This window comes from Aaosphaeria arxii (genome assembly GCF_010015735.1).
Source record: "Aaosphaeria arxii CBS 175.79 unplaced genomic scaffold BU24scaffold_4, whole genome shotgun sequence".
Taxonomy (NCBI): domain Eukaryota; kingdom Fungi; phylum Ascomycota; class Dothideomycetes; order Pleosporales; genus Aaosphaeria; species Aaosphaeria arxii.
The window spans coordinates 1755292-1781542 of NW_022983477.1; the positions used below are offsets into that span (position 1 = coordinate 1755292).

General features: G+C 50.8%; 7 protein-coding genes across 7 annotated transcripts; 3 read left to right on the forward strand and 4 right to left on the reverse strand.

Annotated features, from left to right (window-relative positions):
* Window positions 1-117: 117 nt before the first annotated feature.
* BU24DRAFT_422149 (glutamine:fructose-6-phosphate amidotransferase) lies at window positions 118-3639 on the reverse strand. The gene is made up of 4 exons (XM_033527912.1): window positions 3168-3639; window positions 2898-2968; window positions 2483-2714; window positions 118-2270 (listed from the first exon to the last, which is right to left on the reverse strand). Exons 1-4 carry the CDS (start codon window positions 3170-3172, stop codon window positions 500-502), a joined length of 2079 nt encoding a protein of 692 aa, XP_033384184.1. The 5' UTR covers window positions 3173-3639; the 3' UTR covers window positions 118-499.
* Window positions 3640-7163: 3524 nt separating this feature from the next.
* On the reverse strand, window positions 7164-9512 carry BU24DRAFT_462066 (uncharacterized protein; the record flags this gene model as incomplete). The annotated part of the gene is made up of 2 exons (XM_033531955.1): window positions 7164-7331; window positions 7389-9512. 2 exons carry the CDS (start codon window positions 9510-9512, stop codon window positions 7164-7166), a joined length of 2292 nt encoding a protein of 763 aa, XP_033384185.1.
* A 653-nt stretch (window positions 9513-10165) lies between these two features.
* BU24DRAFT_422152 (uncharacterized protein) lies at window positions 10166-15123 on the forward strand. The gene is made up of 5 exons (XM_033527913.1): window positions 10166-11069; window positions 11125-11716; window positions 11764-11929; window positions 11987-12241; window positions 12320-15123. Exons 1-5 carry the CDS (start codon window positions 10589-10591, stop codon window positions 14912-14914), a joined length of 4089 nt encoding a protein of 1362 aa, XP_033384186.1. The 5' UTR covers window positions 10166-10588; the 3' UTR covers window positions 14915-15123.
* A 238-nt stretch (window positions 15124-15361) lies between these two features.
* On the reverse strand, window positions 15362-17193 carry BU24DRAFT_422154 (WD40 repeat-like protein). Its single transcript, XM_033527914.1, has one exon. The coding sequence runs from the start codon at window positions 17144-17146 to the stop codon at window positions 15518-15520; it is 1629 nt and encodes a 542-aa protein (XP_033384187.1). The 5' UTR covers window positions 17147-17193; the 3' UTR covers window positions 15362-15517.
* A 245-nt stretch (window positions 17194-17438) lies between these two features.
* On the forward strand, window positions 17439-22262 carry BU24DRAFT_347456 (uncharacterized protein; the record flags this gene model as incomplete). The annotated part of the gene is made up of 4 exons (XM_033523523.1): window positions 17439-17494; window positions 17618-17773; window positions 17889-21090; window positions 21144-22262. 4 exons carry the CDS (start codon window positions 17439-17441, stop codon window positions 22260-22262), a joined length of 4533 nt encoding a protein of 1510 aa, XP_033384188.1.
* Window positions 22263-23020: 758 nt separating this feature from the next.
* On the reverse strand, window positions 23021-25013 carry BU24DRAFT_422156 (EXS-domain-containing protein; the record flags this gene model as incomplete). The annotated part of the gene is made up of 3 exons (XM_033527915.1): window positions 24647-25013; window positions 23518-24582; window positions 23021-23451 (listed from the first exon to the last, which is right to left on the reverse strand). Coding segments are annotated over exons 1-3 (1235 nt in total), but the record flags the coding sequence as incomplete, so codon positions are not given.
* A 370-nt stretch (window positions 25014-25383) lies between these two features.
* On the forward strand, window positions 25384-25717 carry BU24DRAFT_462071 (uncharacterized protein; the record flags this gene model as incomplete). Its single annotated transcript, XM_033531956.1, has 2 exons — window positions 25384-25570; window positions 25623-25717. The coding sequence occupies 2 exons, from the start codon at window positions 25384-25386 to the stop codon at window positions 25715-25717; spliced, it is 282 nt and encodes a 93-aa protein (XP_033384190.1).
* Between the last annotated feature and the right edge of the window lie 534 nt (window positions 25718-26251).

Consider the following 26251-nt stretch of genomic DNA (forward strand, 5'->3'; position numbering starts at 1 on the left):
TGGCAAGCGGTATTCGAGAGTAGGAGCTTTGGATGAGTTGGATTGAGTTGGTTCTGTTTAACTGCGTTTGTGGAAGAGGCTTCGTATGTGGAATGAAGTCTGTAACTATTTGGTGGGATGCGTTCCGTTCCTGAGGGAAGCCCCGCAATATGCATGGTCACATCATCGCTTAGACGAACGCCAGGGGAACAACCCAACAACGCAGTTAAAAACATAAGGTCAAGTAATTACACCAAACAAATCACAAGATGCGAGGTAATGAAGTAGTAGTTATGAACATTTTTTTTATTCCCTTTCGGCTATTTCGCCTTAAAAAAAGACCTAATAACATAGGCAGGTCTTTCATTTAACGTGACCTTCGTATTGTATCCCGACCAGATATTCATGGTTCTCCAACAGACCTATACCTGACCCCAAAAGCTTTCGTAACACCAAACAATTCGTACATAGCCAACCAGGCTACCTCTATAGACGCCAATTCAAATTTGCAAGTGCCAATTTACTCCACAGTGACGGACTTGGCAAGGTTACGGGGCATATCAACGTTGAGACCCTCGCCAACGGCCATCCAGTAGGCCATGAGCTGCAGAGGGATGACGTTGATGAGACCCTGCAAGCAGTCGACGTTGCGAGCGACCTCGATCTTGTCGGTCTTGTCAGCAGGGAACTCGGGGTCGTTCTCATTGCAGATGATGATGGGGCGTCCAGAACGAGCAATGACCTGCTGGTAGGCGTTCAAGGACTTGGCGAAGATGTCGTCACGGGTGAGGATCATGACAATGGGCAGGTTCTCGTCGACGAGGGCGAGGACACCGTGCTTCAATTCACCGGACATGACAGCCTCGCAGTGAAGGTAGGAAATTTCCTTGATCTTGAGTGCACCCTCGAGGGCAGTGGCGTGCTGGGAGCCACGACCGAGGAGGAGCAAACTCTTCTGGTCCTTGAACCTCTCGCAGAGGGTCTTGATGGGCTGGTCGAGCTTGAGGACCTCCTTGAACTGCTCGGGGATCTTGGTGAGACCCTCCATGATCTCCACACGCCTCTGCTGCTTGGATGCCCTGTCCTCACTAAGGGAGAGGGCAAACATAACCATGCAGACGAACTGGGAGGTGTAAGCCTTAGTAGAGGCGACACCAATTTCGGGACCGGCGTTGATGTGGACACCGCAGTGGGTGAGGAGAGAGATGGAGGAACCGACAACGTTGACGATACCGACGGTGAGGGCACCGCGCTCCAAGCAGTAACGGAGAGCCTGGAGAGAGTCGGCAGTCTCACCGGACTGGGAGACGAAGACGCAGGTGTCGTCACGGAACACTGGTGCTTGACGATCCAAGAAATCGGAAGCCAACTCAACAGAGATGGGGATCTCCGTCAACTCCTCAAAGATACCACGAACTGCCATACAAGAGTGGTAAGAGGTACCGCAGGCGATGAAGATGATTCTTCGGCAGCGCCTGATAGTGGGCATGTACTGTCGAAGACCACCGAGGGTGACGGTCTTGTTGACTGCGTCCAAACGACCACGCATGGCGTTGACGACGGACTCGGGCTGCTCGAAGATCTCCTTCTGCATGAAGTGGTCGAACTTGCCCTTCATGATCTCCTGGAGCTGGATCTCGAGAGTCTGGATGGCACGGACGTTGGAGGTACCGTCGTCCTTGCGGAGACGGTGAATGTTGAGGGAGCCCTCGTGGATGTGGGCAATGTCGTCGTCCTCGAGGTAGAGGACCTTCTTGGTGTGCTCGACGATGGAGGAGGGGTCGGAAGAGAGGAAGAACTCGGTGGGCATGGGGACGCCATCATCGGAGAGGAAAGCGCGAGACTGCGAGCGGTGGAGGAGAGACTTGTCAGGGGGTGCGAGGAGGTTGTTAGACTTCTTCAACGCAACGTTCTGGGAAGCCTGCTCGGCGGGGAGGGCGGTCTCGTCGTTGTACTCGACATCGACGAAGTCGACCTTCATCTTCTTCTGTGTCCGGACACCAATGACGAGGGGAGAACCCTTACGGGCAGCAATGACCTCATGGGGGTAGTGGACGGACTTCAAGAGAAGACCGAATGCACCCTCAAGCTCCTTAATGACGGTCTTTGCGAGCGTGGGGAACTCGATATCCGGGTGCTGGTCGTAGATGTATTTGGCAAGCTTGGCAATGGCCTCAGTATCGGTCTCGGTCTCGAACTTGAAGCCCTTGCTCTCGAGGAGCGTCTTAAGCTCCTTGTAGTTTGTGATGATACCATTGTGGACGACGGCGAACTCCCAGTCGGGGTCGGACCTATTGGGGAATACGAGTTAGTCCCAACGAATTCCATGGATGCATCGTGTGGTATGACGAGGGAAATTGGGGAGGGGTGAGGGGGGTAGATTTGGGGAGGGGGAGTGACACAGGTGGTCCGACCGCCAAATTATGGTGGAGGAAGACTGTTTCAAAATTGCCGGCGATCTTCGTATAGGGTGTATAAGGGGATCGACGGAGTAACAACTCACCTGTGAGGATGGCAGTTGACGCGAGATGGGGGGCCGTGAGTGGCCCATCGAGTGTGGGCAATGCCTGCGTGGGAATCGAAGATCTTGGACTCGTCGAACTTATTCTCCTCGACGAGCTTCTTGAGGGCGGCGACCTTGCCGACCTCCTTCACGGCGAAGACCTCATTCTTCCTGTCACCATCGATGGCGAGACCTGCCGAGTCGTATCCGCGGTACTCTAGACGTTGGAGACCTGCATACGCAAAGAACAGCTGTTAGCTTTTGCTGAGCTTCTAGTAAGCCTAAGCGTGAGCCAGCGCTGCGCTGGAGTGGTGGTTGCCCCACTCAAGCGGCGTTGCACTCTCGCTGGGCACAAGGGGGCTAAATTGAGAAACAAAGATGAAGAAAAAAAGGAGAGAAAATAGATGCCACTTACCATTGATGAGAGTGTTGAGAATGTATTTCCTGTCCTTCTCGACCAGGTAGTTAATGTAACCAAAGATACCGCTATTTCGGGGGCGTCGTCAGCTTCTGATTGTTGTTTTATGGGACCTGCAGCTGGTGCAGTAGCGCGGAGGGGAGCGGGGGAAGCTCTCCAGCTCACAGCACAGAACTCAGAAGTCGCAGCTCAGAAGTCTGGCGGTGGAGCTGGCTGTAGAGCTGGAGGTTGGGTATGTGTTTCTGGGATTCGAGAGCTGGGACTTACCACATGGCGAATAACTATGTGTAGTGAGGAGAACGGAAGAATGGGATGACGGAGAGGCGGTAACTGGAATAACGATCGTGTGCTGGACAAGAGCAATTGGGTATATGTATAATGGGAGTGAAGAGTCGTGAACGCAGGAGGAGTACGATGTTGAGAGGGGTGGTGTTGATATATGAGAGAGAGAGAGAGGAAGGAAGGAGTATAAGTAGAAGTGGAAGTGGCAGTGGTGGTGGAGCGAGAGGATGGGTGATGGATGAATGAATCAAAGTACGGAGTGAAGGGATGTTGAAAAGGCGGTCATGTTTGGCTTTATAGATTGTGTGTACTGTGTACTGTACTATGAATGTAGGGAAGGTACCTAAACAAGCAGACTCTCCACAATAATGAGACTTCAGCTTGCTTAGCCTTGCAGGCGTTGTGACTTGTGTGTGTGTGTCTGTGTGCCCTGTTGTCTATGGTGGGTGTCTATTATGGTGGGTGTATGGTTATGGCCACCACCTACTCTTGGTCTTGGTCATGGTCACTACTTCTGGTGTGGTTGCAGCAACTCCAGCTCTCCAGCTCCAGCCTCACCCGCAAGAAAAAAACCACAGACAAGTCAGGCAAGTCCAATCCGGCCAATCCTCCTTCCCGGTCTTTGTTACTCTTCGTAGATTATCTATCGTAGTAGTTATCTTTCCATCATTTGTTAGTCCACCGCCATTACCTGCATGTTAACACACACAATGATACCTGCTACAACAGCATAAAGAACCAGATACAGTCGGTCAGCCAGTCTGCCAGTCCCTCTCAAACAATCAAGTTATTCTGCTCACTTCACCGTATCGTCTTTACTCGTATACCCAACTAGCGTAGAACAATCAGTCGTAGTGTATTTGTTGTGGTGGGTAACAGGTGCCAGATCGACTCCAGTTCCCGGGTGGTGGCGCTATCCAAAACACTTCGGCCTGTCCTTCCAATATTTTCGCCGCCTCTTCTGCTATCGTCAACAAAGTGCTCCATACACTTACTACACTCTTCGAAATTCTACAATTGATGTCAAATTCATTCGCATGTTCATACCAAAGAATATTGTAATGTTTTACTAAGTGCAATACTCTCGTTACTCTACGATACTAGAAGATGCCAGTATACCACGGCCACATCGCGTACATTCCATGGACATAACCCCTCCCCTCCTCTCCCCTCCTCTCAGTCTCCTATTTCGTCATACTACTCGTATCTACTCCGTACTTCACCAGGACATCGCGGTACAGACTCCATACATAGCAACCTTGCAACCCTAGGCCATCAATACCATCATAGGCAACCAGGGTCCGAGCAAGCAAAGCACAGAAGCACACAAGTGCGGGTGCCCTGATCTACGGAGGGTTTTTGCTGGAGGCGCAGCAAGTAGTGTCTCCATCCAGAGATGCTACAAATAGCAGCGGCCACTAGCAGAACACAGTAACTATGGAATCCATAGACCAACCATTATTAACAACAGCACTAACAAACATGATTCTAGCTCATCGTCCATCTATTCTTGCATGTCTCTAGCCTTCTATTTCCCCTATTTTTTTTCGTTTCTTTTTTGCGACCTGCCAATAATTCATGCGGCCTCTCTCGAGCCTTGTCAACCCCATACGAGTATCGTCCACGCCGAACGCCGTCGACCAGATGCATGAATAGATAGATACCTTACCTACGGTATCGTATCGTCGTTAAGCGAACGGTGAGGCGGAGGACATCTCTCGTATTGGCGGTGGCCAACGCCGCCGCAATCCCTCGTGAACAACTGTGGCTAGTATCACAATAGAATGCTATTCTGTATCTGAGATATTCCTCCGGACAATATTGTCATCTTTCCTCCGCCGTACCTTCTTACGGTAGTTCGCTATCTGGTCAACGACAGGGCGCACAACCTTGTATCACCCATCGTCCAATGCCCTGTAGCTGTCTGCCACGCCCATGCCCATGTCCGCATCCCTATCCGAATAACGTCAATGTCCCTCGGGTGCTTGCTGCTCCCAATAATAACATCGATATAATATCATATCCTTCAATAGGTACCAGTAACCACACACGACATGATCAAACGCCAAAGCAGGCACAACAACGTCAGCGACGAAGATCATCACCCCGGGCACCCGATACCCCATCAGGCCTGAATGCCCGCCCGCCAATCAATCCCTCCAAACCTGCATTTTCAATTGTATTGAAGGACGGGGGATTCTCGCGCGTGCGTGGCATCGTTGATTCCTTTTCCTCTGATTACCTTGTATTGGGCGTATGCACATACTCCGTACGGAGCGGAGCATCGTACCGTGCAACGGCGCGCGTGTCTTGGAACCACAACCACAATCCCTCGGATGAGGATCCGCGAACAGAATCAACGATCTGTAACCGAATCGAATCAACACACTTTTTCTTCACAGCATCCCGTAGCCTACTCGTCTCGTGAAACCCATTCCTTTGTGATTTCCACTAACCACTGACCTCACAGCATAACCACCATGGCGATCTTAATAAAAGAAAATCGAAATCGTAACATGCCATGCCATGCTTTCTACCCTGTAATTCTACTTGTGCCGTCAACCAAGCAAGCGACCGTTATGACGTTTTGCTACCCTACCGCATGTCAAATCGTTGTCGTTTACCCCAGAAAAATTTGAAAAGATAATCTTACAATCTCGTTTCTTGTAACAAACGCCCCGGTTTTTATGTGCGTTATGTACGCAACGCTGGGGTGATCGCGGATCCTACGAGCTTACCCTAGGTACTTACCGTATGCTGTTCTTACGTGGTGTGGGTAGGTGTAGGAGGGGAGGTACCTATCATAGAAACCAAACACCAAATGTGATGGATTGCCATCGAGAGTGTAGCTGAGCGACCAACCAAGACAATTCCTCAAACATCTCGAATCAATCAATCAATCAAGTGTATCCAATCCAATCCTCCCACACGCACCGCAACCACCACCACCCTAAGGCAACCCTCTCATAATCCTCTCGCGCGTGTCTAAGACAACGAATCAGCGCCCCCTCTTCATACTTTGGCAGGCAGAGAGTATGGAAAAGGTGAATAAAAATCAAAAACTGTCTTCAGGCCTACCTATCTCACCGTCTTACTAAACCGCCTCCGCATCCTTTAAGAAGCCACTAAATACGCTGGACGGGCAGACGAATAGGTGGGTGGGGAGCTCAGCTCGGATTTTCAGCCTCACTTCATAGGAGGTATGCACTCATTGGCCCGTGACATCTCTTCACCTTCCCTTTCCTCTTATCACTGTCTTCGACACCACGGTACTGTACTGCGTATCATAAACACAAACCCAATCCCACGGTCGAGTATCTACCGCACCGCACCGAGCCGCAGCATATGACACACGCTCGGCTCCGCGCAGGTCGAGCGGAAACCGTGGTTCGAACGATCCGTTTGTTTCCGTCTCCGTTCTACATGTTTTCGGGGGGGAGCGTGGGGCGGAGATGGGCGTGGAGGTGTAATGGCATGGGGTTACGGCGGAGGTGACTATGGATCGGGAGATGAGGGGAGGTGGACGGCTGTGAATTGTGTGTTTGAGTAAATGGTATGTGATGGTTGATGAATTATGATATACATACAACACGGACGGGAGGCACTGTAATAGGGGACGTATTGATCGAATGCAAGTCTTGATTCGAGTACTTTCTTTCTTTCTCTCTTTCTTCTATACAATTTATGAAGGAGTTCACTATACACTAGATGCTTCACTCCTACATGTCCTCCCATCCTGCTTGCGCGATTGACCCTTTACAAACCCAAATTAAACTAAACATAGCGGCAGCAGGCGTGCGTGCGTGCGAACTGTGAAAAGAATATGATACGATACGTACAACCCGATGCTTGCGCTGAGAAATGCTTACCAAAAAGAATCAAGAACAAAATATCAAGCGAGGTGCTGGTCGTTCGTTCGTTCGTTGTTGATCATGTACTACTACTCATCGTCGTAGTGAAAGGTTGCCTGACGATGCATTCTTACCTATTGTCACAGTATCCGGGTGACTTTGGTGCTCCGCCGTGGATCCAGCTCGATACGGTGAGGGTCGTGGTGTACGCCATGCCGACGAAGCCCAGGATGCAAAGGCAGACATCGAGAATCCGGGCACGGCTCGTTCCTGCGACGGCTCGGTAGTGGAGCATGGGCTGCAGTGAAGTTAGTGGGAGTGGTCTACAACGGGGCGAAATGCTAGGTTTACTCACAGGGTAGATGTAGACCAATGGGATGCAGGCGAAGCTGCCTACTAGACTGACAAACTTGTCCAAGTCACCAGCACCCAGCCAAGCCAGCATGGCGCATATCATGACCATGAAGAATCGGAAGAAGTTCTTCTTCCACTTGATGTACGGGTTGTACTTCCCTGTTCTGCTGAACAACTGCTGGCTGGTGATTTCAATGGCAGGGTAGATCTGGAGCGGTGTAGACAATAGAATGGCAATCGAGTAGATGAACTGTACTCCATTGACGAATTTGTTGTCCTGAGGCATGTTCAAAATGACAACGGTCTTGGTCTTGGATCCGAATGCGGCGTATGACAATGCACCCATACTGATGAAGATGACTGTGATGATAACCATGACCCAGGCGAGCACACCAGGGAACTTCTTGGGGTTCTTCATCCCGGTTTGGATCGGAATGATCAGCCCAATGCCCTCAAATGTGAAGATGGCGGTTCCGATGAAGAGCGTCCAGTCATTGGGGTTGAAATTGACAATGTCCGAGATTCCGTGCTGGTTGACGATGGTGAAAATGTCGAAATAATACAAGTACACTAAACCGAGGAGGATGAAAACGTCTGCAGCGAGAGCGAGCTTTTGGATGTGGTTGATGTTCCGATAGAGCGAAAGCGGCAGGAAAACAATCATCTGCATCAAGATCATCCATTTGATGTCGATAAAAGTCCTACAGTCCGAAACAGCAAGGACGAAAGCCTGCATGTTTTCCGACACGAAGACTATGTATGCCGATGCGAATCCAATCTGCGAGATGACAAGTGAGAAGTTGATCAGATTTCGGAGCCATGTTCCGTATAGGTGGAAACCCATGTCACCAAAGGAGTGCTCGACCACGAGACGGGTAGCAACGAGTAGCACGAAGCAGTAGTACGAGAGCGCGGCAACCCCAAACAGTACGATGTTCGAAAACAACATTCCACCATTCAAGAAGGCTCTGGGAAGGAATAGCACTCCAGTACCGACGAAAGACTTCAGCAGCAGCATGGCTGCACCGGTCGGGCTTGCTTTGCCGGCTTGCTTCTCCTTTCGCTTTCTCCGCCTCTTGCCTGGTGTCAACAGACCGCTTGTCTCCCCATACTCCCGCTCGTCGTCGTCGGTGTGCCCATCCGATCCGAAAGTATCAGAACCGAAGTACTCGTCAGGTTCCAAGACTTCATCGTCTTCTTCCAGAGACTCTCCTGCAAAGTGGCCGTACAAAGTCAGGAACTCAAGGAAATTGCTGGTAAACACTTGGGGCTGCTGTCGGCTTTGAGGGACGGTGCCGTAGTTGGACGGCCCTGGTGCGGGAGATGGACTGGCAGCGGTTCGTCGGAGGTAGTTCCTCCTGAAGCCGCCAGGCTGCTTAATGGAATCGATGTCCAGGACTTGCTCATTAGGCCGCGGTCGAGATGCATGGAAACTCTGGCTGCGCTTCATCTTCGCGCGTTCATCGGCTTCCTGCTGCTCCGACCATCTATAAATCTGCCTTGTGATATCACCTCCTTGTAATTGTAGACTAGAGAACTCCTCCTCATCATCCGAATCGTGTCTTTGGGATTCTGCATCTCCAGCGAAACCTCGAGTCGATCTACTCGGCGAACCATACTGTCCATTGAGGTTCGATATCGAAGGCTTCTGTGGGCCGGCCAAGTGACGTCGAATAATCTCGGGATCTTCGTACGGCGCTGGCGAGCGGCCACGTCCATCAAAGGAGCCGTAGTCGCTTATAGGAGCTCGTGGAGCAGGTTCGGTATTGTCTGGGGACAGTGGACGTACTGGGGGAGTGCCGAAGCGTGGAGGGCTCCTCCCGAACGAATTTCGAAGTGCGGAGGAGAGGGCAGACTCGGTAGGAGCAGGCAACGATGATTGTGGATCTTCGCGTCCTGGTAACGGCGTTTGGAGCGTCGACGGCTCTTCCGATGCGAGTTGAGCTGGGGTGGGGATCTGGCGTAGTGCTGGCGAGCCTGTAGGTTGAGAGGGAACGGGAGAACCTAATCGCTGTATCGACTGTGCCCTAGAATAACTTCCTGGAACTGGAGAACTTGCACCAGAGTCTCTTGATGAAGACGGTACCGCTTTGGGTTTTGATGCTTCTGGGACATCGTCTGCCATATTGCTGATGGTATGAGAATGACAAGATACGGCCTGAAATACCTTCCTGTTGAGCCTTGTGACTCTATTCCTTGAGCCGCCTGGTGAGGGAGCTGTGTGGACCTAGGACAGATACGCGACGTAGCAGAAGTGGCAGAAATGATGTAGGTATATATAGCGCGTATGGGCTCACAGACCGAGGTCTTTGTGGAACGGTTGAGTGCTATGGAAAAGGTTGCTTTGCAGGCTTCAAATGTATCCGAATGCGTGGTTTTTGATTGGCGCTGGATCGTCGGGAATCGAGACTACCTAGCTGGTTTTGGAGTGAAATCGGTTGATGGAGGACTTAACTTCCTTGCTCAAAATCCAACCCATTCACCAGTGACCCGATCGAGGTGCTTGAGGATACTGAAGAGGTTGCGGCGACGCTGGAGAGGGTTCTGGGGGGGATGGATGAGATGAGATTGGGGCTCTGGCTAAGGTCACGCAAAATGAAGCCTCGGTGATCCAGTGGTAGCAATGAGCAGTGAGTGGTAGATGGTAGTAGTCAGTGGGCGCGCGTGGGGGACGCATGGCCGTTTCCGACAAGGATTGAATGCCAGTTGACGTCGTGCCAAGCGACAAGGGTCCTTCTGTTCTATCGTCACATTCACAGCAACTCACTCTTCTTCCTTGAATGCACCTGACCAGAACGGCTAACGCGCTCACATGGGCACGGAATGAATCAAGGAATCTCGAGCTACTCGATTGACCATCCTGCAGTGCCATACCTAGAAGCGAGACGTGCGCGAAGCACCAACGACTTCCTTACGATACCTCGTAGTAGCTTCTCTAACTAGCAGCTGCTTAAGTAAGAAATCCTTGGATACAACACTCGGATAAGAGTTTCAAGGTCCTGGTCTACGCCTATCTATACGCCTCATTCCTGCTCCAGGTCGATAATCTGGCCTTTCTGGACATCAATTCTGGACATCTCAGTTCTAAACATCCATGGCTAGAAATACTCATTGACGTCTTCCAAAGCATCAGCACCTGGCAAAAGTCATCCTTTCCGCAAAATACTAACTAGCGGTATCGACCTACGGGAGGCGAGGATCATGAGCAACCCCGCCAAAGATGCTGGACAGACTCGTAGGCGGATGCCGCAGAGGACTCATTCCAATTTCGCTGCTCGCACTGCTAGAGATGATGCCGAGCAATTAGATAGGCGTCCATCTATAATTCCATCATCCCCGCCGACTGAGGAAACCCCGTTACTAGGTGTAGCGCAACAACTTCATCAACAACACGTGCCCACAGATGGAGCTGATGAGGAACGCGACCATGGCATCGATGCCATGCGAGAGTGGTTTTCAAGGAAATTCCGACCATCAACTTCCTCGAAGTCACAAAAAAGGCCCTCCGTGAGCGATGCAACGAAGCCGAGACCTGGCGCACTCCCTAGACCTGTCGGTGGAACGTCAAAGCTAGGAACATTTGCCGGTGTCTTTGTACCAACGACGCTGAACGTGCTAAGTATCTTGATGTTTCTACGTTTTGGATTTGTTCTTGGCCAAACGGGAGTGGTAGGCATGCTGGGTGAGTGTGCACTATCCCCGATGATCATGTAGAGAATTGTATTGATTGTAGGTAGGTATGCTCGTTGCTTGTTACGCAATCAATCTATTAACAACGCTTTCCATCTCTGCTATTGCGACTAATGGAACGGTCAGAGGTGGTGGTGCGTATTATTTGATCTCGCGCAGTTTAGGTCCAGAGTTCGGTGGGTCCATCGGAATCGTGTTCTACTTGGGCATGGTTTTCAATACAGCGATGAACTCAGTAGGTCTCATTGACTGCTTCATCGACAACTTCGGGACCATCACCGGTTCTTGGGCACATTGGATGCTTGAGGGATTCTGGTGGCAGTACATCTGGGCCACGATCGTGTTGTTGCTGTGCACCGCGATCTGCATGGCTGGAAGTGGTATTTTTGCCCGCTGCAGCAATGGCTTGCTCATTATACTCTTGATTGCCACTTTCAGCATTCCATTCTCTGCACTATACGTCAAGGCCTTTACAGATCCCGAAGAGGGGATCGTATTCACCGGGCTAAGTTTGCAGACATTGCGCGAGAACTTGATGCCACAGTTTACCAAGGGAGCCGCTGGAAGTCAATCCAAACACCACGAGAACTTTCAAAGTATCTTTGGTATCCTTTTTCCAGCGACTGGAGGCATATTTGCGTAGGTTTGACCTCCTGTCCTGCATTCTTGTTCTAACCGTTGTGCAGTGGTGCGAGTATGTCCGGAGACCTGAAGCACCCTAGTAAAGCCATTCCGAAGGGCACTTTATACGGCCTTGGACTTACTTTCGTGTCATACGCATTGGTTGTTTTAGCTATGGGCGCCAGTATCGCGCGCGAATCTTTCTACAACAACACCAATGTAATTCAATTGGTAAGGCACGATTCATGTCACGGAAATGCTACTCGTAGTCACGCTCACAACTGTTAGACGAATGTTTCTGAAACCATCATTCTCTTGGGCGAATTTGCGACATCCGCCTTTTCAGTCTTGATGGGCGTGATAGGCAGTGCGAAGCTCTTACAAGCCCTCGCGAGAGATCATCTTCTACCGGGCCTTTCCATTTTTGCACAAGGTACAGCAAAGTCAGATGATCCGACATATGCAATCTTCATAACATATGTTCTCGCCCAACTGACCATGCTCTCTGATATCAACCGGATTGCTTCATTTATTACCATGACTGTAAGTGCCTCCATTCTCTGCAAGTTCTGATAGCCCACTCCTGCTTGGCGGATATCAACAAAACCTAACTGCTCACAGTATCTCATGACTTTCTTGGTCACTAATCTGGCCTGCTTCCTCCTTAAGATAGGTTCTGCGCCTAACTTTCGGCCATCTTTTCACTTCTTCAATTGGCAAACTGCTGCAGTCGGAACAGTTGTCAGCGGAGCCACAATGTTCTTCGTCGACGGCGTTTATGCTTCGGGCTGCGTTGCGTTGCTGATCATCATCTTCCTGCTAATCCATTATACAACGCCTCCAAAACCATGGGGCGACGTCAGCCAAAGTCTGATTTATCACCAGGTTCGAAAGTACCTGCTCAGGCTTCGACAAGAGCACGTAAAGTTTTGGAGACCTCAGATCTTACTTCTAGTCAATGACCCGCGCAGGCAGTACAAGCTCATCCAATTTTGCAACTCTTTGAAGAAAGGAGCCCTTTTTGTGCTAGGCCACGTCATTGTTTCCGAGGATTTCGGAGCGGCTGTTCCGGAGGCACGACGACAACAAACTGCGTGGACGAAGTACATTGACTTTTCGAGGATCAAAGCTTTCGTTAATATCACCATCTCGCCCGCTGTGGAATGGGGTGCTCGGAACATCGTACTAGGTGCTGGCCTCGGGGGTATGCGTCCAAACATCGTTGTCATGGGATTTTACAATCTCCCAGAGTTGCGAGAGTCCAAACCTCTGATTGAAATCCCTTCTCCCCAACCATCTAGGCCATCGAGCAAGGCAACAGACCACCCGATCACGCCAAAGCTGGTGCAGGCAGCGGCAAAGCGGCGCATGACAGACAAGCTGACTGGAACACTTCCAACGGATGCGATGAAACCTGAAAATGCAATTGGCATCCAAAGCTACGTTACCGTCTTGGAGGATCTCATTTTACGCCTCCAGATCAATGTCGCTCTAGCGAAGGGTTTCCAAGATCTAGAAACCCCCAGTGTGCAACCATCGAGGCGACAAAAATTCATGGGTATGCTAAACATCGCAGAGAGCATTGATACCGAAGAGCCTTCCAGGAAGTATATCGACCTCTGGCCGATCCAGATGTCTGCTGAGATCGCCACAGCTGGGGAGGACCCTACAAAGAAGAATGTTCTCACGACAAACTTCGACACTTACACTCTCATCTTACAACTAGGTTGCATTCTTCATACTGTGCCATCCTGGAAGCGTACGTACAAACTTCGCGTGTGTGTTTTTGTTGAATACGAGACCGATGTCGAAGAAGAGAGGGGACGAGTCACAACACTTTTGCGAAACCTGAGGATTGAAGCTGAGGTGCTCGTGGCCTGGTTGTCAAGTGGACATCTGAAGATGTACGAGGTCATCATCAACGGCAAGACTGAAGATGATTTTAAGCAATCTGCAAAGGATGTCGATGATGCTTTGGAGGACGAGGAGTGGTGGGAGGACATCCGGCGCCTTCGTCGACCAAACGAAATGAGTGCAAGTCAAGAGATTGCACAAGCAGAAGATCTACTAAATGCTGTCACCAACTGGCCGACATCGAGCTTCCAGCATGGAAGACGTGAATCAACACCGAAGCGATTTTCCGAGCTTCGCAACATGCTTCGACGGACAAAACGGAAAACTGCGGGATCTAATCTAGCTGGAGCTGGTCTTGCTCTTGGTATGCCTTCCCAGCGACTGACCATCCGTGCTCCCAAGGATGGATCTTCATCGAGTGGAGATGAAGGGAGCGATGCCGATGATGAGGCCATTACTACGGAGAGTGAAATGGCGATCGATGACTTCGAAGAATATGATCTAGATGCATCAGATGAAGATAGCGACCAGATCCCCACACCGGTTAAACGATCCAAGACCACTGGCATGGGTATTCCATTTATCAGCAGCAGATTCAACCTGAGAAGATCTCTTTGGAAAGATGATCAGAGAGACCAGTCATCATCCGTCGAAAGTAGATCGACGACACGCAGTGTCACACCCTTGAGACATAATTCCGAGGCTGCCAAATCCAACACAGCATTACTTGCAGGAGCCAGACGAGCAGCATCACAACCGGATAGCCTCGCAAGCTTATCAGGAAGCCCCGCGTCATCACAACGAGGATCATTTGTTCGCCCTCCACCGATCCGGAAGCAGTCCGTCCCAAGGTTCACATCTGTCCCAGTACCTCGCACAGCGGTTGCCCCGGAAGAAGCTCCAGGACCATCAATAATGTTTGTAGCCACGCCATCCCCCGAAGCTACCCGCAAGAAAGATCCCATCGGTACTGCGACACCTGAAGCCGTTGTACAAGCCGCTCAATCCGGCGATGCAGGTCCAATCTCCACAGCATCCACCCTCCTGAACCCCAAATACGACCAATCATTCCCCACTCAGCCTCAGGCACAAGCATCAGGCTATCCCTTGCAGCAAGCCATCCCGCTGTCATTCAACGACCTCCCCTGCCGAGCCCAACACCTCATCCTCAACGAGCTCATCCGCCAGAACTCGGACGACACGGCTGTCGTCTTCACAACGCTCCCGAGTCCCGTAGAGGGAACGTGCCAAAGCGAGACTGAGAGTGTTAAGTTTATAAGTGACCTCGAGGTTCTGTGCCAGGGCTTACCGCCAACGCTGCTGGTGCATAGTAACAGCATGACGGTAACGATGAATTTGTAGGCATATGATGCGATATCATTTTTTATGTTCCAGAAAAGTTGTTGATGGACTCGCATGTGATTAATTTAATGGAGAGTCTCATGTTGTCTATACTCGAGATAATGAGAGTGGTGTGTGCAGTTTCATAATAATATCATAGCGGCTTAGATTGTTTGAGCTGTCGAAGAGTTCTTCGAGCAGCGGCACGGCATAGCATCAGCGTTTCCAAGACCAATTTGGCAAATTTACATTCATTATTATAGTGCTTATGGGATTATACTCATATTTAGTTGTATTCGTGTGATTGAACATGGTGAAATTGCGTTACGATTAAATCCTTAACATAGGTGTTTGGTTTTTCGCTAAGCGTGTTCAAGGAGTGAAGCCGTAAAACTTCATAATTAAACACTTCGATGATTTTTGAGGGCAACATCACATGCGCTAGGTAGGTTATCAGATATATAGGTACTACGATGCCATTAAAATAAACTTGGTATCCTAACATAGATGCTATACTAAGAAAATTACTACAATCACAAGATGCTCCGACGTCGTATTCAAACAGTCGCAAGTGTGACGAAATCGGGAAGAACGCTTTTGATAACAACGTGGCCTTGAGATCGCCTACTCGCTATCCTCCGCACTGCTGGACTCTTCGCTCTTCTCATCGGCCTCAGTCTTAGCTGGAGCTTCCTCCAGATCTTCCTCGGGTTGACCTGTCATGACAAACGAAGCCAAGCAAGTAATGCGCGTGCCCGTAGAATAAGTTCCCACAAGCTGGCCGACTTGTTTCGCCGAGAAGCCCTTGTCCGCGCTTCCCTCTTGCTGTTCGGGTTGAGCATCGACCTTCAGGTCTGACTCTGCGACGGTCCATAGGCGAACCGAGCCGTCGCTGCTTGCAGCAACAATCAGGTATAGCTTGCTTCCAGCCTTGTCTGGGTTGGCGAAGGGGAATATGGCGAAGTCCTTCACACGTCCTGAGATTCCGGCGGCAGGTCCGCCTATTTGAGCGATGAAGGCGGCGGGTCCTGCGTCGATTTTGCTCTCTTTCTTGGCCGCCTCGGTTACGGATTCTGATACGCTGGTCGATTTCGTGTCGTAGAAAATGATTCTTCCGTCCTCTGTTGAGAAGGCGACTGTGGATGAACTTCCTGGGAGGTATTTCATCTGGTGAAGCTTCGTCCTGGGCGAGGGAAGTATGGTTGCAGTAGGTTGACAGTCAATTCCGAAAGCGACAGCGCCACGCTCGAACGCAACGATGAACTCTTCGCCATCCGCATCCCACTCGACCTTTCTACCTTCACCAGTGCCGAATCGTCCTTCACCTGCAGCATTGAGAATTTCCCTGCTGAAGGTGAGCACACCGGCCTTTTTCCCAGTCAGGAGGTTCCAAAGTCGCATGCATTTTTCGCCCTTGCTAACGCTGACCATAAGCTTCATACTGGGATGCACAGAGAAATCATTGATGCCGGATGGGACCTCTCCAGGCCCAGCTGTGTCTCCACTTGGACGGCCCTGTACCACAGGAATAGGCGCTTTGATAGTGGTCAGAGGCACCCAATCGCGGGTTCGAGTGATGGCCAAGTGGCAATCCTCAGCAGAGCTCATGAGCTTGCTTCGTGAAGGAAAATACAGTCCCGTAATGCTTGCTTCATGATTGAGAAGAGACCCGAGCTCTTTGTTCCTGCGGTTTTCGGCGATGGAGTTTCCGTGGAGATTTGGGAGCCTAGGCCTGTTTTTGGCAGGTGCAGGAGGTCGTGTGGAAATGGAGTAGAGGTTTATGCGTTGATCTGTGCTTCCGGAGGCTAGAAAAATCTTGTTGTTTCCTTCCGGATTGTCGATGTTTGGTGATAATGCCAGGCATCGGATAGCTGAGGTGTGTGCGTTGAAGAGGAAGGTGTCCGAAAAGTCGACTTTGTGGCTTTCTTTCTTCTCAGATCCGTCCTTTTGCGGCCCTAGGCTGGTGATCACGTCGCGCGGTATGGCTGCAGTAAATCCATGGAGAACACGTTCGTAGGAACCCGTGATGATTTGGACGGTAACGGTGTCAGAATCCAACTTGTAAACATTGGATTCGACATCGTCTTCTTGAGGTGCTGTTGTTGCGACCTCAGTCTTTGGCTTGTTGTTGGCCTTAGGTTTCTTAGAGTGACCGTTAGATGCTTCCGTTTTCGAAATCTCTGCGGCAGCTACTTTGTTCTCCTTTCCGGACGGCTCCCCAGCCAACTTGGTCTCTCTCTTCCGTTTCGCCATAGCAGCTCTTTGCGTCCGTAACTTTATTCAGGTTCTGCGGATTAAAGGTAGAAAAGAACGGTAGGGTTGGCATAAACTTTTTGAAAGACTAAAAAAAATCTGGGTCACGTGCTTAAGGTCCAAGCGTCATAGGGAGCGCGGCCTGCGGTTCTCTCACGCTTCCTCAACAACCAGATCATCCAGACGACCTCCAAATCTCTTCATCAAAACACGACCACAACTCTCCAGAAATCATCAAATCCTGGCGACACTCGTGCGTAACGGATGTCGGCCACCGATCGTTGGTCCTCATATGTCCCTCGACGGCCTTCGTGATGCGTATTCCAGGGAGAAAAAGAATGAAATACAGTGAGTAATTCGCGATTTTATTATCGCATCGCGGTTCATTCGAATCTACGCGCCGATGCGACACGTAAAAATCGCTCGGATTCTTTTATAATTGCGTTGTGGTGCTGATATCGCGGTGTATAGGAAATGTGAGCTTTCGCGCAAGCGCAAGCTGCGGGAGCTCTACAACTACACCAGGCTGCTGAATGTGGGCCACCCTCCCCGTCCCCAGGACTTCATCATCAGTGATGACCCGTCCGAGATTGAGAGCCGCTTCCTCGATGAAAATGAAATAGCTAAGTATGTTTTTACTTTTATTCCAAAATTCTTTATTTCGTCTCGAAGAAATTCTCCCTATTTATGTTGTTGTTGTACTTTTTGGTCCCATATCTCTAACCACGAGTCACGACTGCAGGGGACGCCGCTTCAACGATTCAACTTTACTGTACTCTCCACAGAACGCAACATTACCCACAACATTACCTTTCCAACCACCAGTCAAATCTCTTCCAGGTGCTTTAAAAATACAAAGCGCAACACCCACCCTCCCTTCCGGCGCGCCTGCCAGCCTTGAGGAACAGCTGCGCGCCGCCTCAGCGTCTCCATCCGTCTCAACTCAACCTTTGCCTTCTGTAGAGGGCCGACCAGACTGCCTAACGCCAGGCTCCGCGTTACCATCTAAGCCTCGTATAGATTCAACGACCAAGCAAGAGGTGGATGTCGCTGGTCCTTTCACGAAAGAGGAGGCACCTAATGGCTCCAATGTCGAGACGCAGCAACCCATCAACGCGAACGAGACTGCAACTCAGAATGGCGACAAACAACTCGAGCATCTTACCACGCCCTCAGTAGACCCAAGGAATAATACACAATCCAACGTCGATACCGTGGAGGATGGACCGGACGTCACGCCAGGAGATGGACCGAGAACTCCCCAAGTGGAGCACCTACCATCGAAAGAGATCCAAGATACCAAGCATAAGGAGACGGAACGCAAGCTGGACAAGTCTAAAGAAAAGGAACGGAAAGAAGACGAACGACTCGCGCTTCCAAATGGTAATGGTAACGATGTCGTATCCTCACCATCGTCGACTGTCGGTCCCTATTCCCAGGCTACACCTCATGCGCCACACCACTCCCCAGACACAAGTCCAGACAGCGAATCATTCCGCGATCGACCACAAGCTGCCGCACCGGATGGGGTTGTTGAAGATCCGGAGGCACAGAAGGCGAAGGAAGATCACGAAAGCGCATTACAATTGCAGCTGCAAGAAGCGAGACAAAGAGCTCGTGCACGTAGCTCGGAGACTCCTGATGTTGAACGGCAGATCGAAAACGAGCAGGCAATACGGCTGGCTAGAGATGGAAATACTCGTCAAAGCGAGTCGCAACCGGCCCCTGGAACTCGAGCATTAACAGAGCATGCGGAAGAGGTTGTGCAAGAGGCAGCGGCAACGATGGATGTGAAGCTCAAAGAAAATGAAATGTTGCGAGATGCTGCAGTGGACTCTTTGCCAACGCCTAGAACAATCGCACCCGAGCCATCTGGTCTCGACTCTGAGAGTGCCGAAAGCGTTCCTGCCAGGCCACAGCAGTCCAACGACGCTCGCGTAGAACATCCTACTCCGCCTGCTGACGTCGATGTTGACATGGACGACACTCCAATACCGTCTAAAGAGAAAGAGCACACTTCGGCTCACCAAACGTCGCCTTCCGTACAGAAGTCTGGCAGTTCATCTAATCTCATTGGCAGTAGAGCATCTTTACCAGACGCCGCCGAAAATGTGGTAATCAAATCAGATCCGTCACCATCAAGCAATATCATTGCCTTGACCAGGACCGAGAAGACTACTCATACCGACCAGAAGCGTAAGGAGGTATCCACTGTCATCTTCGCCAAGCCAGATTCTACGCGGCTTTCGAAAGCAGTACAATTGTACAGTGAGGATTATGCCTCGTTACAGGGTGCATCCGAGGACTCTAACCGGGACTACCTGCAAGGCCTGTTCAAATTCCAAGCCCATCATCCCCCCAGGTCTCAACCCCTTGGGGAACTTGTTCAGTCTGCTCGCAAGACATTGTCCACGGCAGGGACTTTGGCGATGCTGCGTGAAACGCAGGACTACAAAATTCTCAAACGGGTCTACCAATTGCAGAATGCTAATCGATGGTCTTTGAGACAACTTCAGAAGTCCGCCGAGCCTGCTCGTCCAACCTCGCACCTGGACCACCTGCTTAAGGAAATGAAGTACATGCAAACTGACTTCAAAGAAGAACGGAAGTGGAAGCATGCACTTGCCTCGACCTTTGCGAACTGGTGCGCCGAGTACGTTAATAGCAGTTCTACGGTTCAAGCCCAATTACGTATACGAGCTCGCATTCCCGAACAAGCAGAACACGCAAGCCATGGCGATGCTGATATGAATGATGCCCCGACGCCTGATTTGGTCCACTCAGGGGCCAATGAAACCGAAAGCGAATCGTTTGCCGATGACGACGAACTTTTGTCGCCTTTGGGATCAAATCCACCTGCTGGTCTTTTCTCCTTGGGTTTCGGCGACGTCGTAATGAAATTCAAGCGAACCCCAGCCAGCGAGACGATGCTGCAGGAACTTCCGTTTTATGATCCACAATTGGAAGATGCCACTGATATCACGCCTGTCTCGTTCTGCGACCCTGCAATACTCCCAGTCTCGAAGTTCGTAACCGGAAAGCTTGTCTCGAAGATTGTTGGACCTCCCCGTAAGCGAAGCCGATACGAATTCGACTTGGACGAGGAGCCTTCGACTCCACCGAGCCGTTCGGGTGGTACTTCTGCAGAACATTCGATGCCATCGACTCCTGGTCGTCGACTGTTCCATCGCAATGATCTCAATCCCGAAATGACTGACGTCGCTCTCTTCAACCCGGAGAATAAGCATGTCCGTGACCGTCTCCAAGCTGCTCACCAGTTTAGGCCACCCACCGAGTTCCTCATGCCACCAGTGAGTTTCTTTGAAAGTAGGAACTCTTCGCAATGGCTATGGGAAGAAGATCAGAAGCTGCGAAGTTTCGTCAAAGAATACACTTTCAATTGGTCTTTGGTCGCTCAAGAACTCACATTGCCTTCGCAGTATGTTTCTGCGTCTGGGCGACGAACGCCATGGGAGTGCTTCGAACGTTGGGTTCAATTGGAGGGACTACCTGCGGAAATGTCGAAGACCCCGTACTTTAGGACATATCAGAACCGACTCGAGCAGGCGCAGCGAACTGTGACTGCCCAGCATCAAGCTCAGCAACAAATGATCCAGCAGCAAGCTCAACAAGGCCAGAATCAAGCCACTTCTGGACAGGTGCGCAGACGAACAACCCATCCTATCCGTGTGGAGAGGAGACGGGACAACCGCCACCTCTCTATCATTGATGGAATGCGGAAGCTCGCTCGAAAACGAGAATCTGCTGCGCACAAGTCTTCAGAAGCAGCTAAGGCCGCAGCTCTTCGCAAAGCGGCTGAGCCTGCACAACCCAAGAGCAACGTGCAGACACCACAAGAATGGAGCCGCATGAAATGGGAGCGCGAAGAGAAGATGAAGCAAAAGATGCAGGCACAACAGGCACATCAGGAGATGCAGATGAGGGTAGGTCACCTAATCAACAAGCTATTTTGCAATCATTGGCTAATCATCAATAGGCGGCAATGGCTGCTGCCCAAGCACAACGTCAAGTTGGAATGCAGGGACAGCCAGGCATGGCCAATGGCATGAATCAACAGCAGCAACAACAGCAGCAGCAGCAGCAGCAGCGTACTGGCACTCCCAACAACAATGTGAATATGCCAAACCAGCTACCCAACCAAGTTGCTCATCAAGGGGTTCCAACGCCAAATGGTGGCATGCCAAATCAGCAAATGCCTCGACAGCAGCCCATGCAGGGCAACTTCCCTAACAGCAACATGGCCGGCATGGCGATGAACAATGCAGGAGTACCTCAGGCACAGATGCAAGCTACGATGCAGAATTCGCAAAGAATGCCTCCTCCTGATCAAGTTCGCATGGCAATGCAAAGAGGACAATTCCCTAATAGCAACCAACAGCAATTCCAGCTGCAGCAACAACAGATCAACATGGCCAGCAATCTAACTGCTAGTATGGGCATGGGCAACAATATGCCTAACGCGAATATGCTTGCAAACATGGCCGGCCAGAATATGAACGGGAACCTTAATGTCGCTATGAACGGCATGAATAACATGAACGGCATGAATGGTATGAACAACATGAACGGCATGTCCAACAATGCTGGGTCGCCACGCCTGAACCAGCCTCAGATGCAGAATCCGGCTCGCTCTCTATCAAGCGGCCACGTGCCACATTTGCTGCAGATGCAGAATAACATCAAAGCTCAATATCCAGACTGGACCCCAGAGCAGGTCTCAAAAGCAGCCTCCGAGCAGCTTACTCGTATCATGGCCAAGCAGCAGCGTGCCCAAGCCATGAATGCCGCTGCTGGTGCAGCCTCTGGCATGGCTTCTTCTCCACAACTCGGCAACAACATGTACCTTCAAAATAATGGCATGCAGAATAATGGCGTCCCCAACTCCCCTTCGCCAAACGCTGTACAGAATTATCAGAACCAGCTCCTCCAGCAGCAGCGAATGATGAGCCAACAACGGCCCGGCGCAGGCAGTCCTAGCATAAACGCCGCACGACCAGTCAGTCGAAGCGCGACACCACAAAACCCGCAACTAGGCATCCAAAGCCCTGGCCCACAGCAACAACAGCAACAGGCCCCAACGGCTAGGAGCCAGTGAAGATTCGATCATTCCGCTTCTCCCTCACAGAGGCAATGCTAGCCTACAAACAGTGCCGGCATGCCGATGCATTCTGTATATATTTAATTGTTTCTTTCAACAACGATCGTCCTCTTCGGGGAAATGTGAGATATGCTGCACTTTTCGACGGGGCGTGCACCAGCAAACAGTCAAAGTAGGAAGAAATATGTATGAGCGTGGTGTTCCGGGGGTTGATATGGGCGTTCTGTTACAATGGATTTGACTTTGTTGGGTTTGGCGGACAACTCATGTACTTTCCCACCAGCAAGCGGACATCATGTACTTTCCCACCAGCAAGCGGACAAGGGGCAACGAAGGAAGAAAGTAAGGGGACGATAAGTAAGATAACAAGCGTGGGTTGGGTGTGGGTGAGTTTTCCCCTAGGAAACCCCTACCAGAAAAACACCCACCTCACCTCCCTTCATACGATGCGATACATATGCTTGTCAAGCTGCCTTTTGTCCCCAGAGATCACAATCAATCAACCAGAAAGTAGAATTGAATATCTGAATTATTGACGCGTTGTACCATTACTGCAACGGGTCTTCTACATCATCGTCTTTTATCGTCGTGCCACTGTCGTTTGTCTTGCAGTACGAGAAGAAATGCCTTGAACTGACATTAGGAGGTATGCTTGTCTCTTGATTGATGTGGTGTGTGACATGTGATCAAGGGCATCCATGTAGCGAACGTTGGTCGTCATTTCAAGACGAGATCATCAGCTATCCACACACGGTGCGTTCAATTATTTCCTTTTCATTCATTATCTTATGGCTGATGCCGATAAATACCTGTCACAGCAGGTCGGATCCTATATCTCCCTCTTCCCGCAAAATCACGTACGCCACGCTCTCTCCTACGAGAACATCTAGATCCAGACACAACCGCTTCGAACGCCTTCTCAAACAAGTAGAGAACCAAAGAAAATGGAAGAATTCAAAATGTCGCCCAATGCATGATGCGGTGCTAAATATAATATGATATGATGACGGTGGGGTATCTCCCTTGCTTGCTTCAGTAGGTCTATAAAATTGTGTGTATATATATATATATATATATATATATATATATTAATGGTTCCCTGTCTATTCATCCTCGTCGTACTTGTTATTCGACGACAAGTCGCCGAGTAGGACGTCGTCTGGTGCTGGACCGCGGTGGTTCCGGACTGTAAATGGTAACGTCAGTTATTTGGGTTTTCTATCATTTGTGATTGTGGGGTGTATATACATACCCCACTCGGTCTCGACTCTAAAAAAGATCCATATCCACCTCCTCAGCACCTCGAGCACCTCCATGAGGAAGATGCCGCCCTCAAGGTCGTTGAAGTGGTCGAGGTGCGGGCTGAGCTTGAAGCTCCACGTGCAGCGTAGCATGGCGTCGACGATGATGGCGGCGTAGTAGAACTCCTTCGCGTGGAACCATCTGTGTCGGCGGAGGCCCCAGGGGTACTCCGGGCTGTCGCGCTGCTTGGTGAAGAGCGTGAGGTCCCAATCGCGGGCGACGTCCCAGTAAAAGGAGTATCCGGAGTTGACGAACACGGCGGCGAGCCACAGGCGGAACAGGGACGCCTCAGACATGCCGAACTTGGAGGGGTCCGGCGAGCGCTGCAGCGCGCTGAGGATGATGACGGGGAACGCGGTCGAGTATTTCAGTGCGTTGGCGAGGTGCACGCCGCCCCAGCCTGTCGCGGGGTTTATCTGGCCGGTCCGCTGGTTCGCTTTCTGCACGCGGAAGTACTCGGTGATGCACTGGCGCAGCCGGATCATGCTTGGTATGGAGATGATGAAGGGCACCCAGAAGGGGCCGCCGCAGTTGCGGTTCGGGGGACCCGTGCTCGATATCCCGGACGAGAAGAACATGCAGAGACTAATGAATAGATCGCCGAGCACTTTTGCGTAGCTCGTCAGCGCATCAGCGAGCAGGATATCACCGAACTTTCCGTCTTGTGCCTCCGCAATGCCTCCGATCGAGATGCGCTTAAGTGTCGCCAGTGTGCGGGAGCGGCCATTTCGGGATATGAAAGGGATGGGAGCGATGAAGCCGACTACGAGGACAAGGAGGTAGATGTTCGGAAGGATCTCCCAGGCCGCGATGTCGGTGGGGCTGCCGCTCGTGAGGGCCCAGAAGAGCAGGAGGAACAGAGCGAGCGGGACGGAGAGAAACGTAGCAATCCGATAGCACGACAGGTGGTGAGGAGGGTGGTGCGGCGAGGGACGACCCGGATAGCGGATTAGACTCGGTACGTCAATTCTGATCAGTGAGAGGTAGTGTAGGTTGAGGCCCCAGGCCCAAATTCCTGTGTAGATCGTGTTAATCGAACAGTCGAAGATCAGATGGCAATTGGAGCCTGGAAAACATACCCAAGACAATTATGAGAGCGACACGATAGGGTAAAGGCAATACCCGACTGAAGCCATCGAGTTCTGGCTCCACCACCAGACCTGGATCCATATCTCTTTGCTGATCGATTGTGCGATCGATAAATTCCCTAATGGTGGACTATGTGATCGCGCCCAGGGAATTCCGCTTGGTCAATCATCCAGCCGCGTCGGGCGAGTTTTGAATGAGTGACTGAAGGTGAGTATTGTGTGCGGGTGTCGGAGAGGCCACAGGAGTGCCCTTTGAGAAAGTCCGGAGCGATTTCGTTGGTTGCGTAAGGGGTGCGTGTCCACTTGCTACATTTATCTAGGAGGTCTCGCAAGGTCAGGAATATGCGCCACATATGGCTGAGGTAATCCCCTGGGAATTTCAGCCTCATTTTACAACGAACAAGGTTTAGTCGGTAAGGCTGGAGAGATAACTCGGAGGACGGAGATGCCCTGCCAAGCGGCGGAGATCTTAGACCGCGCCTTTCCTTATTGACTGCGTCATGATGCTCGCATACGCTGAAGACAGTAGGCTTTCCAATCGTTGAGCTACTGACCAAAAAGGGTATTTTCAAGCTACTCACATTTCAATTATCCTCTCTGACGTATCTAGGCCCTTCGAATTGTTTTATAACCCTGTAACACTTCAATTGCTCCCAAACAAACCTCTCCAACATCTCCAAGAAAAGTTTCGATCGAACCACCGTATACATAATCTCACCTCAACCACAATGCCCGGTCCCAACATCCCCAAGATTCTCATGGCTGGCGGAGCCGTCGGATTCAGCTACTACCTCGTCATGCGCCAGTACTGGTTCCCGAATCCCTACAAGACCCAAGGCATCCAGAATGTCGAGGACAGGTTCACAGCAGCCGGAGGGGCTGGATCGCATACACCAGGCGTTGCAACGAAGCTAGGTGAGGATTAGTCCGACCTGGGAATGAGGCACAAGGTGTTGACTGATAGCAGGAGATGCGGACACCACCTCAAGGCAAGACGGCGGGAGCAAGGGCGCTGGCACAAAGAGTTTCCAGGAGAAGGTTGGCGATCAGACAAACTGGTAGGCCCATGTTCCTTTTTCCATGCTGGATCACTGAGTAGGAGGCTAACAAAGTTTCCAGAGCTCCAATGTCTAAACTGAGAAGCTGTACAAGCAGCAACACAACAATCCTAAATATAAATATAGGATCATACGATCGATTGCCCTTATGCATTGGGAGGATGCTTTAAGGTCGCTGCTACCGTTAGCCGACCAGTAGTAGTTGCATTGAAAAACAGGCGTTCAACAAGTCATCTTCGATCATTGTAATACCATGTTGTAAATAAGAATAATGTCGGGGTTGAAGTGACTGCCCCTTGGACGAGGAATGAAGAATGATAGAATCTCACCTACGCATCTCAATCTGGTTTTCCATTAGTGAGCGTTTCTACTGATAAAGAAGCACAAGTCACTTGATGATACAAACGGGAAAGCAATGGGGCATCTTCAGAGGTCAATGGTTTTTCCTATCTATTCGAGTACCGAGCAATTAGCTGTGGTTTTATTAGAACGGCCCGACACGTTGTATGTCTCTTACTGTACAGGGGGAATGGGGCCG